Below are 14200 nucleotides of genomic sequence, written 5' to 3' on the forward strand. Positions count from 1 at the left end.
CAGCCTGGCCAACATGGTGAAACCCGATCTCTATTAAAAATACAAAAATTAGCCAGGTGTGGTGGCGGGTGCCTGTAATCCCAGCTACTGGGTAGGCTGAGGCAGGAGAATCGCTTGAACCCAGGAGGCGGAGGCTGCAGTGAGCTGAGATCGCACCATTGCACTCTAGACTGGGCAAGAGAACAAGACTCTGCCTCAATAAATAAATAAATAAAATTCATTGCCAAAAAAAACCAAAAAAACAAAAAACAGCTATTAGGTAAAAAGAAACATTTAAGGCTTCTCTGAGAAACGGCAATATTGGCCCACACTGAGCCTGCCAGTCTCCGAGGACCAAGTTGCAGCTGCCCCCATAGGTGGGAGAAGGGCTCCCCAGCTGGTCACAGCCCCATTCCCCACATTCAGCCTGGCCCCTGGGACGCTAGAGTTTGAAACTACAAGTGTGCAGCTGTCTGGCAATAAGAGGAGGTCCCAGCCTCTAGGAGGCAGTCAGGGAAGGCTTCCTGTAGGAGGTGGTACCTTGTGTCTTGATGGAAAAACAGGTTTTCTAAAACATGTGTGTTCTCGGGAAAGAAAACAGCTGGAGCAGAAGTTAGAAGGTGGGAAAATAGCTGTATGGCCCAGAGGCCACAGAGACTTCAAGCAACTGGAGTTAAGCCTTGCATCACAGGATCTGCTCTGATTGGTCAGTACTCTGAGTAGTAGGGAGCTATGGAAGGTTCTGGAGTGAGAGAATCATGGCCAGAGCTGGGCTCTGGAAGGCTCTGAGGGCATGCCCACCCCAGCCCTGCACCTGCCCCCACTCACATAAGGTCCTGACAGCTCCTTCTCATCTGCTCTCTGCTTCCCACCACCACCAGGGCCACTCGGTCGCTCCTCCTCCACAAGACTCTCCCAGGAGGGAGGCACTCTTGAGGAGGGCAAGGGCCAGGGGGAGAGAGCAGTCCAGGGCCCGGGCTCCCTGGGTGCATTATGATCCAGCCGAGACTGAGGGTCCCCACCGTTATTAGGGTCTGGACCACAAGCTTCACATCTGGGAAATGGGAGCTTCCAAGAGCTGACTCAGTGCTAAGCTTTTCTTTTCTCTTTTGTTTGTGCGGCCAGAGTCTTGCTCACCATTGCCCAGGCTTCCAGGCTCTGAAGTGGAGTCATCTCCAGATCACTGCAAGCTCCGCACCTCCAAATTCCAGCGTGATTCTCCTACCTCAGCGCCTCCCATTAACTAGGATTGGGCACATGCACCACCATGCCCGGCTAATTTTTTTGTATTTTAGTAGAGACAGAGGTTCGCCATGTTAGCCAGGCCGCAATCTCGAACTCCTGACCTCAGGTGATCCACCTCGCCTCAGCCTCCCCAAAGTGGGAGGCTCAGGCATGGCTCCACTGCAAATAACACCACTTCTTTAGACCTCTGCAGGCATCTGGGTGCTTGCAAAATTAAACCATTTTGGCCAGGCGCAGTGGCTCACGCCTGTAATCCCAGCACTTTGGGAGGCCGAGGCAGGCGGATCAGGAGGTCAGGAGATCGAGATCATCCTGGCTAACAGTGAAACCTCATCTCTACTAAAAATACAAAAAAAAAAAAAAATTAGCCAGGCATGGTGGTGGGCACCTGTAGTCCCAGCTACTTGGGAAGCTGAGGCAGGAGAATCTCTTGAACCCAGGAGGTGGAGTGTGCAGTGAGCGGAGATCGCGCCACTGCACTCCAGCCTAGGCAACAGGGCGAGACTCCGATTCAAAAGTAAAATTAAACCATTTTTTGAAAAACTTACAGACACAGCTCGCATGACATTTCTGTTGGGGAGCACCCACAGATATTGCCGAACGGATGATGGCTACACGAACGGAAGTGAGGATGGGAAGAAGGATCCAAGGTCTTGCATTCATTTATTTAATCACCCAAAAAAAGCTCGAGGTCAAATTTTTTTTTTGTTTTTTGATATGGAATCTCACTCGGTCGCCCAAGCTGGAGTGCAGTGGTGTAATCTCGACTCACTGCAACCTCCACCTCCCAGGTTCAAGCGATCCTCCTGCCTCAGCCTCCCCAGTAGCTGGGATTACAGGCACCTGCCACCATGCCCAGCTAATTTTGTATTTTTAGTAGAGACGGGGTTTCATCATATTGGCCAGGCTGGTCTCGAACTCCTGACCTCAAGTTATCCACCCACCTTGGCCTCCCAAATTGCTGGGATTATAGGTGTGAGCCACCACGCCTGGCCATGATTGAAAATTTTAAACACTACAGCCTTGTGGGCATCTCCCACACAGAAAGGCTTCAGGAAACCGGGCTGTGGATCTTTTTGTTGTTGTTGTTGCTGTTGTTTTTTGAGACAGTCTCACACTGTCGCACAGGCTGCAGTGCGTGGTGCAATCTCGGCTCACTGCAACCTCTGTCTCCCAGGTTCAAGTGATTCTCCTGCCTTGGCCTCCCGAGTAACTGGGATTACAGGCACCTGCCACCACATTTGGCTAATTTTTGAATTTTTAGTAGAGACAGGGTTTCGCCATGTTGGCCAGGCTGGTTTTGAACTCCTGGCCTCAAGCAATCTGCCCACCTCGGCCTCCCAAAGTGCTGGGATTACAGGTGTCAGTGCCTGCATCTGGCTTTTTTTTTTTTTTTTTTTTTTTGAGACAGGGTCTTCCTCTGTCACCCAGGCTGGAATGCAGTGGTGCAATCACAGCTCCCTGCAGCCTTGGCCTTCTGGGCTCAAGCGAACCTCCCACGTCAGCCTCCCAAGTAGCTGACACAACAGGCATGGACCACCACACCCAGCTAACTTTTGTATTTTTCTGTAGAGACGGGGTTTTGCCATGTTGCTCAGGCTGGTCTCAAACTCCTAGCCTCAAATGATTCTCCTACCTCTGCCTACGAAAGTGCTGGGATCACAGGCGTGAGCCACCACGCTCGGCCTAGGTCTCATTCTGAGGCCCCCATCGGCTCAGAACCAGCATCGGTCTTCCAAGAATATAGAGAGAGTCCCAGGGTGACACTCACTTACCCTGCTCAGGGCTCTCTCCACTGGCAGATTGGAAATGAGATAAAGAGAAAGGAGAAAGAATGAGGTGTTTGTATCCAGAAGGTACAGCCCTCCACAGTTTATAAAGCCCCCCGCCCCCACCACCCCACCCAGAGTCTCCCTATCAGCCCAGCACACCCCTTGCAGAGTGGTGGTTGTCCTCTACTGCATTCCAGATCAATGCCCAGAGAGGGGCAGTGACTTGCCCAGGCACACAGCACACCAGGGGTAATGTTGAACCCCAAGGCCTTGCAGCCGCTCTCATTCATCCCCTCACACTTACTTGCCTTACTTACTTGTTTATTTATTTATTTATTTATTTATTTATTTATTTATTTATTTATCTGGAGACAGAGTCTTGCTCTGTGCCCAGGCCTGGAGTGCAGTGGCCTGATCTCAGTTCACAAGCTCATGCCTCCGAGTTCACACCATTCTCCTGCTAGCCTCAGAGTAGCTGGGACTACAGGCTGTCCCGCCACAGCGTCCAGCTGTGTATTTTATTAGAGATGGGGTTTCAGGCCAGGCACAGTGAAGCAGCCTGTAATCCCAGCACTTTCAGGAGGAGCCGAGGAGGGTGGATCCACGCGAGGAGTCAGGAGATGCGGGGCCCAGCCCTGGCTAACATGGGTGAAACCGCGTCTCTACTAAAAAATACGAGAAAACTGGCCGAGGCTGAGGGTGAAAGAGTAGCCTGTAGTCCTCCTGGCTGGCTCAGGAGGCTGAGGCAGGAGGAGATGGCGTAAACCCGGGGAGGCGGGCTTGCAGTGAGCTGAGATCGGCCACTGCACTCCAGCCTGGGCAGCAGAGCAGAAGACTCTGTCTCCAAAAAAAGATAGGAGTTTCACCGTGTTAGCCAGGATGGTCTCACGATCTCCTGACCTCGTGATCCCACACCTGTCTTGGCCTCCCAAAATGTGTTGGGATTACAGGCACAGTGAGCCACCACTGCCTAGCCCATCCCTCACACACTTTAAAGATGGAGTCTTGGCGGGCCTTGTTGGCTTAAGCCTGTAATCCCCAGCACTTTGGGAGGCCGAGGAGGGTGGATCGAGGTCAGGAGATCCGAACCATCCTGGCTAACATGGTGAAACCCTGTCTCTAAAATAAAAACTAGCGGAAGTGGTGGTGAAGCCTGCAGTCCCAGCTACTCAGGCTGAGGCGGAGAATGGGCGTGGAGCCAGGGAGGTGGAGCTTGCAGTGAGCCCGAGATGGCCACTGCACTCCCACAGCCTGGGTGACAGAGTGAGACTCCGTCTCAAAAAGATGGAGTCTTGCTCCGTTGCCCAGGCTGGAGTACAGTGGCCCAGTCACAGTTCACTGCAGCCTCAACCTCCTGGGCTCAGCCTCTCGAGTAGCTGGGACTCCATCCAGGTGCATGCCATCATGCTTGGCATTTATTTACTTATAAATGAGATGGCGTCTCGCTCAGTTGCCCAGGCTGAACTCGGCTCACTGCAACCTCTGCCTCCCAGGTTCAAGTGATTCTCCTGCCTCAGCCTCCCGAGTAGCTGGGATTACAGGCATGCACCACCACTCTTGCCTAATTTTTTTTGTATTTTTAGTAGAGATGGGGTTTCCCCATGTTGGCCAGGCTGCTCTCGAACTCCTGGCCTCAGGTGATCCAGCCACCTTGGCCTCTCAAAGTGCTGGGATTACAGGCATAAGCCACCATGCCCAGCCTATGCTTGGCTAATTTTTAAATTTTTCATAGAGATGGCATCTCGCTGTGTTGCTCAGGCTGGCCTCTAACTCCTGGCCTCAAGTGATCCTCCCAGCTCAGCCTCCTAAGTAGCTGGGGTTACAAGTGTGCACCACCACACCCAGCTAATTTTTAAAATTTTTGTAGAGACGGGGTCTTGCTCTGTTGCCCAGGCTGGTCATGAACTCCTGGGCTCAAGTGATCCTCTCGCCTCAGCCTCCCAAAGTGTCGGGATTACAGGTGTGAGCCACCGCATCCCCTCACGCTGATGTGTTTGCTGCCCTGGCCTTCCAGTCCTCCTCCCCAGCCCCATCCCCCCAGCCAATGCCACCTCACGCTGCCCACTCACCTCTGGACCCCTCGGCCTCCACGCCCACACGGTCCTCCTTGACAGCCGCAGCCAACTGAGCCTGGGCAGCCAGGGCTCCAGAGAGGGCGAGCAGCCCCGTAGCACTGCCACCCACCAGCCCGGCTGGGCGGGGGGTGAGGGGCACAGGGGGTGCATGATGGGACAGCGGCTGGAGCTGCTGCTGCTAGAAAGGAGGGAGGATGGGCCGGGGCGGGGGGCAGCGGGAGCCCAGCAGTCCCCAGGCCAAGAGGTAGACACAGGGGACGGGACCCAAGCACAGAGTGTGCCCCTGGGATTCCCAGGACCGCTGGAGCCAAGGCCCACACACCACCCCCAGCTTTAACACCTCCTGGGCGGGTGCCAGGGACCTGGGAGTGGGTGTCTCCCCATGGCGGGGCAGGGGCTGGAGAGACTCACCCCAATGAGGCTGTTCAGTTCCCCCACGGTGACCTGCTTGGCGCGCTCTACGGCCTGGAGCACCTGCTGCTGATGCTGGCGGGTGGAAGGGACCAGGTAGAGGGTACACTGAGCCCCTGCTCACGCTGGTGGTGCCCTTAGGGGCCTGACCTCTCCCCGCCACCCTCTCATCTTTGCCCCAGTACTTCCCATTTCTCTTTTATCTTTTTCCCCCTCACTCTCTCCCTTTCCTTTTGGAATTTTGAAATAAGCACATGGAGAAAGAAACGAAACCTAACTGCAGTTAGAATCATTACAAATGAGGCCGGGCGTGGCGGCTCACGCCTGGAATCCCAGCACTGTGGGAGGCCGAGGCGGGCGGATCACCTGAGGCCAGGAGTTCGAGACCAGCCTGGCCAACATGGTGAAACCCCGTCTCTACTAAAAATACAAAAATTAGCCGGGCGTGGTGGTGCATGCCTGTAATCCCAGCTGCTCGGGAGGCTGAGGCAGGAGAATTGCTTGAACCCAGGATGTGGAAGTTGCAGTGAGCCAAGATTGTACCACTGCACTCCAGCCTGGTGACAGAGCGAGACTCCATCTCAAAAAAAAAATAAAAATAAAAATAAAAATCATAGTCTCTCCTTCAGGGCATTGCAGACATTTGGGGCTGGATCATTCTCTGGGGCAGGGCCGCTCTGGGCACTGCAGGGGGCTGAGCAGCACCCTTGACCTCCACCCACTCCAATGCCAGGGGCACTCCCCAGTTGTGACAACTACAGATGTCTCCTGGTGGTTAAAAACAAAACAAAACAAAAAAAAACCAATGTAATAAATCAGTACCATGGACTCTCCTCCTAGGTTAAGGAACAGAAAGTACCAGACTCCAGGGTTCCCCTACACTCCCTGCCATCAGAACACCCTCCCTTCTCCACTTTCATGACAATAATTTCTTTGTTTTTCTGTATAATTCTGCCTCCTACGATCGCCTTCCTAAACCTGCTTGGATTTGTCCGTTTTGAACTACGTTGTGGGCTCATTCTCTGTGTTCTCTTTGGTGTCTGGCCTCTCTCAGCATAACATTTTAAGCTTCTTCCATGATGTGGTGGGTGGCGGCAGCGCGTTCAGCTCTCAGAGCTGCGGGACTCTGCCACAAGAAAATGTTCTATCTGGGCAGTCATGTGGCAACTCCACACCTAATCCCAGCACTTTGGCAGACCAAGGCGGGTGGATCACCTGGGAGGTCAGGAGTTCAGACCCCAAGCCTGGCCCGGCCTTGGTGAAACCCCATCTCTACTAAAAATACAAAAATTGAGCCAGACATGGTGGCTGCCTGTAATCCCAGCTGCTCCTGAGGCTGGGCTTGGGAGAATCACTTGAACCCGGGAGGCAGGCTTGCGGTTGGTTGGCTGGCCATTTTGGGGCAGGCGGGTGGGATAGGTCTCGAGAGAGAAAAAAGCCCCGGCGAAGTGGTGGCCTCCTGTAATCCCAGCACTTTAGGAGGCTAAGAAGCTGAAGCCAGATCGAGATCAGGAGTTCAAGACCAACCCACAATAGCATGGTGAAACCCCATCTCTACTAAAAATACAAAAAATTAGTCAAGTGTGGCCTGCCTGTAATTCCAGCCTTCTTGGGAGAGGCTGAGGCAGGAGAATTAAAGCGAACCTGGGAGCCAGAAGGTTGCGGTGAGACCAGGAATTGTACCATGCACTCCAACCTGGGCAACAGAGTGAGACTCAGTCTCAAATAATAATAAATAAAATGTTGTATCTTTGCTGTTCCACACAGAAGCCACTGGACATGTGTGTGGTCACTAGGCATTTGACATGTGGCTGGTGCAACTGATGAATAGAATGCCTAATTTTATTAAATTGAAGTGAATATAAATTTAAATATAAAGTAAGTTTAATAGGCTGTGGTCTCATGCATTTGCCCGGAACGGACGGTGGGGTCAGGTATCCGCCTCCCGGGTTCAGGCCAGATTCTCCTGCCTCAGCCTCCTGGGGTAACTGGATCCCTAAGCACTTACTGCCGACTGATTTTCATATACAATGAGATGGGGACACCTGCAGATGACCAGGCTGGTGAACCCCTGATCTCAAGTGATTTGCCCCCCCTCAGCCTCCCAAAGTGCTGTTATTACAGGTGTGAGCCACCGTGCCTAAATATAAATTTAAATACAAAATTAATTTAATAGATTCCAGGCCAGGTGCAGTGGCTCATGCTTGTAATCCCAGTACTTCAGGACTCCAGAGTGGGAGGATTACGTGAGTCCAAGAGTTGGAGACCAGCCTGGGCAACATGGTGAGACCCCCTCTCTATTACTATATATACACACACACACACACACACACACATTACTATATATATACACACACACATTATTATATACACACACACACACTACTATATATATATACACACACACATTACTATATATACACACACACATATAAATATATTATATATATACACACATACACACATTACTATATATATACACACACACATTATTATATATATATACACACACACACACATTACTATATATATATATACACACACATTACTATATATATACACACACACACATAATTATATACACACACACACACACACACACACACACTTATTTGAGCCGGAGTCTCGCTCTGTCGCCCCCACTGGAATGCAGTGGTGTGATCTCAGCTTACGCTAACCTCCGCCTCCCAGGTTCAAGCAATTCTCCTGCCTCAGCCTCCTGAGTAGCTGGGATTACAGGCACCTGCCGCCACGCCCGGCTAATTTTTGTAAAAAAAATATTTTTTTAGGCCAGGTGTGGTGGCTGACACCTGTAATCCCAGCACTTCAGGAGGCCGGGGCGGATGGATCACCTGAGGTCAGGAGTTCAAGACCAGCCTGGGCAACATGGTGAAACCCTCTCTCTACAAAAATGCAAAAACTAGCCAGCATGATGGCGGGTGCCTGTAATCCCAACTACTCAGGAGGCTGAGGCGGAAGAATCACTTGAAATCAGGAGGCAGAGATTCTAGTGAGCCGAGATCGTGCCACTGCACTCCAGCCTGTGCAACAGAGCAAGAATCCATCTCGAAAGAAAGAGAAAGAGAGAGAGAGAGAAAGAGAGAGAGAGAGAAAGAAAGAAAGAAAAAATAAAGAAACAGGGACTGTGCAAAGGCTGAAAGGAACCTGGGGCACTCTCAGAAGAGGTGGGGTTTTTTTTTTGTTTGTTTTTTTTTGAGATGGAGTCTCTGTCACCCAGACTGGAGTGCAGTGGCGCGATCTCTGCTCACTGCAACCTCCGCCTCCCGAGTTCAAGCAATTCTACTCTCCTGCCTCAGCCTCCCGAGTAGCTGGGACTATAGGCGCACACCACCATGCCCAGCTAATTTTATTTTATTTTATTTTATTTTTTTAAGTTTTAGCAGCGACAGGGTTTCACCATGTTGGACAGGCTGGTCTCAAACTCCTGACCTCTGGCGATCCACCTGCCTCAGCCTCCCAAAATTTTAGGATTACAGGCATGAGCCACCGCGCCCGGCCAGATTACAGGCCATTTTCACCATTTGCAAGTGCACAGCTCAGCAGTGTAAAGCACACACACGGTCGTGCAGCCATCACCAGCACCATCTCCAGAATTTTCCCATCTTCCCAAACTGAATTTCTGTCCCCATTGAACACTGACTCCCGGTCCCCTCCCCACCCCCTGGCATCCCCCATTCTGCTTTCTGTCTCAGTGAACCTGACAACCCTGGGACCTCCTAGGAGTGGATCACCCAGGGTTTGTCCCTCTGTGATTTCTCCTAGTATGACGGCAGGGGTAACTTTCATCGGGTGCCGAGTAAGCGCACCCATCATCTTCAGGGCCCTGGGTGAATGAGCTCATCTCACCTTCACACCTACGCTACTGCAAACACAGAGAGACAAGTGTCCTGCCTGAGGCCACACAGCCAGGATTCAGACCCAGGCAGCCAAGGTGCAGGGCTTGAGGGAGTCAGCTCCACACCTTGCTTCCGATCAAGGTGGAAAAAAGACCCCAGTCCTCACCCTCAGCCAACACCTCCCTCCATCCCTGCAGCCCCTGCCCCAGCTGGATGCCTGGCCTCAGGGCTGCCGGACTACTGCAGTGAGAAAAAACGGTCTCTATCCGTGCTGCAGGCTACGCAGCAGAATCAGTGCCTGGGGCGTCCTCGCCCAGACCTACCCCCTCCCTTCCCCTCCTCCCCACCACCCCCAGGCTCACTCACCTCCTGGGTCAGGAAGGGGATAATCTGAGCGCAGATACCGCTCAGACGCTTCACAATCTCCGCCTGGCAGGAAGCAACAAGAGGAAGCTTGGAGAGGGGTAGAGATTTGCAACCCAGCTCTGGACTCCCAGGCGGACCAGGTGCTTGCAAAGCGGAAGGGTTGGGGAGGTGGCGCCCGCAGGTGCACGAGGGGAACTCAGGCCAGCATGGCATGGGCCGGGGCGGGATTCAGAGCCCCACCAGGCTGTGTGCTCAGCGGAGCGAGGCCCAGCGTGGCCTGGAGCTGGGAAGACCAGGGCTGAGGTCCTACGAGTCACAGATACACCACCTGCCAGACGCACACCCGCCAGGGATTTGCAAGAGGCAGACGCTGAGGTGCTGGGCTCAGCTGAAACAAAGGAAAGGGGCCTCCGCCCGGAGTCCCAGATTCCAGCCCTGGCTGGGCCCACGTCTGTCCCAGGCAAGGCTCCTCTCTTGGTCTCCTCCACTTCCCAGGGCTGATCTACCAGCTGGGGCTGCCTCCAGGTGGAGATCTCAGCCCTCCACACTCAAGGGAAGGGTTTCATCTGTAGAGGGTCTGGGCCCAGGTGCCTCAAAGAGGCTGAGCAGAGGAGGAGGCATGTGGGTGGGGAAGGGGGCGGGCATACAATGGCCGCGGGCTTCGCCTCTGCCTGAGTTACAGGTGTGCTGTGTGTCTGGTGGAGTCTGTGTCTCCTATTACCACCAGGAGGGTGAAACCGGGATTCCAGGGTGTCCCGCACCCCCATAAGGGGGTCTGTTGCATGGACCCATGCGACCACGCCACGCTTCAGCAGACAAGCCCCCTCCTACCCATATCAGAACCAACAGAGCCCCCACACATGCAGGAAAGCATGCCAGGGTGGGCACCCCCAGGCACCCCACACTCCCAGTCCACACCCTTCTCCTTCCCAGACACCAGGAAGTCCCAATACAAGGCTCTGCTCATTGATTCTAATATTCTGATAGAATCTAAGAGCCCGTGAAGCTCAGAAGCTTGGGACCCCTCTCATCCCTTTACAAACCACTGGCCGGTCTCAGGATCTCAGGGTGAAGCATGGACCACTGAAGTCAATTAAGTCAATCTTAGAATCTTTGGGTCTATTGGCTGGGTGTGGTGGCTCACGCCGTAATCTCAGCACTTTGGGAGGCCGAGGCAGGCAGATCACCTGAGGTCAGGAGTTCAAGACCAGCCCGGCCAACATGGAGAAACCCCGTCTTTACTAAAAATACAAAAAATTAGCCAGCCATGGTGGCAGGCGCCTGTAATCCCAGCTACTAAGGAGGCTGAGGCAGGAGAATCGCTTGAACCCAGGAGTTGGAGATTGCAGTGAGCCCAGATTGGGCCATTGCACTCCAGCCTGGGCAACAAGAGTGAAACTCCGTCTCAAATTTAAATTAAAAATTTTAAATTAAAATTAAAATTTTAAAAATTAATTTTTTATCTCAAAATTAAAAAAAAAAAATTTGGGTCTATCTCAGAACCTTGAGATCACAAGTTCAGGAACAGCCTCAGAACCTTTTAACACATCTCAGCACATAGATAAGACAATCTCAGAACCCTGAGGTCTATCTCTGAACCTTCAGGTCAATCTCAGAACCCTGAAGTCAATCTCAGAACCCTGAAATCTATTTCAGAGCCCTGAGGGCTATCTCTGAACCTTGAGGTCTATCTCAGAACTTTGAGTTCTATCTCAGAACCTTAAGGTCTACTTCTGAACCTTGAGGTCTATCTCAGGACATTGCGTTGAGGTCTATCTCTGAACCTTGAGGTCTATCTCAGAACCCTAGGTCTATCTCTGAACATTGAGGTCAATCTCTGAACCTTGAGGTCTATCTCTGAACCTTGAGGTCCATCTCAGAACCTGAGGTCAGTTTCCGGGGTGAGTCTATCTCAGGAACCCTGAGGTCAATCTCAGAACCCACAGGTCTATCTCAGGGCAGCAGGGTCTATCTCTGAACCTTGGGAGTCAGTCTCTGAATCTAGAGGTCTGTCTCAGAACCCTCAGGTTAATTTGGGAAATTCCAGTCTATCTCAGGGCCTGGGGTCAATCTCAGAACCCTAGGTCTGTCTCAGAACCTTGAGTTCTATCTCAGAACCCTGAGGTCTATCTCTGAACATTGAGGTCAATCTCTGAACCTTGAGGTCTATCTCTGAACCCTGAGGTCCATCTCAGAACCCGAGGTCAATTTCAGAAATTTGAGTCCATCTCAGTACCCTGAGGTCAATCTCAGAACCCTAGGTCTACCTCAGAACCTTGAAGTCTATCTCTGAACCTTGAGGTCAATCTCTGAATCTTGAGGTCTATCTCAGAACCCTCAGGTCAATTTCAGAAATTTGAGTCTATCTCAGAACCCTGAGGTCAATCTCAGAACCTTGAGGTCTATCTCAGAACCTTGAGGTCTATCTCAGAACCTTGAGGTCTACCTCAGAACCTTGGATCACACTGAGAAGCTTTGGAAGAGGCTCAGAGCCTTATGGCACTGGGGTCAGTCTCAAAGCCCTGAAGATAGCCACAGAGTTTTGAGGTCTGTCTTGGAAAAGTGGGGTCACAGTCTGAACCATGGCATCAAATTCAGGGCCTGGAGAACAATCTCGGAACCTTAGCCAATCACACTGAGACCAATCTCAGAAGCTTCAAAGCAGGAACAGAACCTGGAGTCCATCTCAAAACTTCAGACTCTCTGGGCTGAAAGGGACCTCGAAGAGTGGTCATCCAGCTCCCTCCCGGGACAGAAGTCACCTCCACAGCCTCCCTGGCCTGGCTGCCCTGCCTCTGCTATGTGCCCTCCTTGATGGGGATGCCTGGTGGCCCCTGCCCGCTGCCTGCCTCTCTGCTGGACGCTCCAACTGCTGGCTACTGTCTTCAGAAGTTGGGACTCATTTTCCTTCCATGAGGCTGAAATTTGCCTTCCTGGTCCCAGATGGGCCCTCTGTGACCTCTGAGGAGATTTCAGGATGAGACCCGTGTTCCCTAGGTCTGCTCTGGCCCCAGCTGCCCACACTGGGTCCCTCCCAGGGCTTCCAGACCCCCATCCTCCCTCCTGAACACGCTTAACACCAACCCAGTTACCTGCTTATGCATTTCAATGTTGAGCCCATAAGACATCTCATAATACTGAAAAGGAAAAACCAAGTTATAACCTCTGCAGTGGAGATGGGTGCCCTCCTCCAGGCAGGTGATGCCAGGGTCTTCCAAGAGCCCCCCAGGTTCGGGGGATCACAGCAGGACGCAGAGCACCCCCAGCTCCACGGGGTCTCAGAAGAGAAGCCCAGAGGAGAAAGCCGGGGTTCTGCCTGGAAGGGCCCCCTCTACTCTCCCCAGACAGGCAGGGCAGGTAGGAAGCGTCCAGAGGCCCTGGCCCCACCAGGCGAGGGGTCCTCCCTGTCTCCCTGTTCCCAGAGCTGGGTGGACCCTCCGAGAGAGAGACCCTGAAATCCCAAAGCCGCCCAATGTACAGACAGGGAAGACGAGGCTCGGAGAAGGGCAGGGACCTACCCCAGAGTCCACCGTGGCTCAAAGCCCTGCCCGCCTCTCCCCGCACCCTGGCATCATAAGTGCCCTCACCATGACATAATGTCGCTGCATTTCCGTCTTCTCACTGGCCAGCTTCTCACATTCTAGCTTGAGGCTGGGAAGGAGAGAGAGGGCAAGGGGCTCCCAACCGCCCCATGTGGGCCGGCTTCCAAAGTGAGGGGCTGGATCTCCCCCTCCCGACTTCCTTACAGACCTCCCAGCACCTCCTGTCCCAGTCCCTCCCCGCCCCTTCCTGGGCTCCCAATGCCCCAGCTCTGACTGTCCCCAGACCTCTCTGCACCTGCGCTTTCACCTGGAGGCCTTTCCCGCGCCCTGGGAGCCCCTCCTCCCCGCCCTGCTCCCCGGAGGCCCCGCCCCGCCCCGGCGCCCAGGTGAACTCCCGCGGCCCCTGGGGCGGCCCCCCTCACCTGTGGTACTGAGCCTGGAGAAACTGGAATTCTTCTTTGATGCGGTCGCAGATCTCCAAGATCGAGAACTTGAAGGGCTGGCCGGACTGGAGCGGGGTCTGGGGGGGTTTGGGGAGGGACGTCAGGGTCTGAGTTCCAGGACACCGGGGACCCCCTCTCCGCAGCCCCCACTCACCGGGTGCCTTCCCTGGGGGTACATCCTGCCGATCCGGGAAGCCCTCCAAGCGCCACCAGAGCTTGATGATATGGAGGCGGCAAGAGTGGGGGAGGCTGAAGGGTGGGGGAGGCCGTCTGAAGAAAAAGAGGGAGGAGGGAGAGGCGGCGCGGGGCAAGGACCCCTGAGGCCCCCGGGAGGCACTTCAAGCGCGCGCGCGCCCGTCGTGGGAGCCCCCTCCCGGGCCGGGGCGCGGGCGAGCGCGGGCGGGAGCAGCGGCTGGCGGGGGCGCGGCGAGGGCGGCCGCGGCAGCCGGCGCAGGCGGCCTGAGCGGCGGCCGGGTTCATGGCGGCGGCGCGGGCGGCGGCCCGCGCGGA

The 14200-nt window shown here is 53.9% G+C and overlaps 1 protein-coding gene across 2 annotated transcripts in view; it reads right to left on the reverse strand.

Moving 5' to 3' along the window:
* TLE2 (TLE family member 2, transcriptional corepressor) overlaps positions 1-14062 on the reverse strand; it is a 32810-nt gene extending 18748 nt beyond the window's left edge. The window contains exons 1-10 of one of the 2 annotated variants that reach the window (XM_031660131.1): positions 13845-14062; positions 13670-13767; positions 13293-13356; positions 12798-12842; positions 9706-9768; positions 5483-5557; positions 5066-5246; positions 2996-3019; positions 1720-1728; positions 808-908 (exon numbers count right to left, since the gene is read on the reverse strand). In XM_031660131.1, coding sequence (XP_031515991.1) covers positions 808-908; positions 1720-1728; positions 2996-3019; positions 5066-5246; positions 5483-5557; positions 9706-9768; positions 12798-12842; positions 13293-13356; positions 13670-13767; positions 13845-13868 — 684 coding nt within the window. In that variant the 5' untranslated portion in view covers positions 13869-14062. Of the gene's footprint in view, positions 1-807; positions 909-1719; positions 1729-2995; positions 3020-5065; positions 5250-5482; positions 5558-9705; positions 9769-12797; positions 12843-13292; positions 13357-13669; positions 13768-13844 lie in introns of both variants that reach the window. The other variant, XM_031660130.1, reaches the window with a different exon arrangement.
* Between the last annotated feature and the right edge of the window lie 138 nt (positions 14063-14200).

The sequence above is a fragment of the Papio anubis genome, chromosome 20 (genome assembly GCF_008728515.1).
Source record: "Papio anubis isolate 15944 chromosome 20, Panubis1.0, whole genome shotgun sequence".
In the NCBI taxonomy this organism is placed as follows: domain Eukaryota; kingdom Metazoa; phylum Chordata; class Mammalia; order Primates; family Cercopithecidae; genus Papio; species Papio anubis.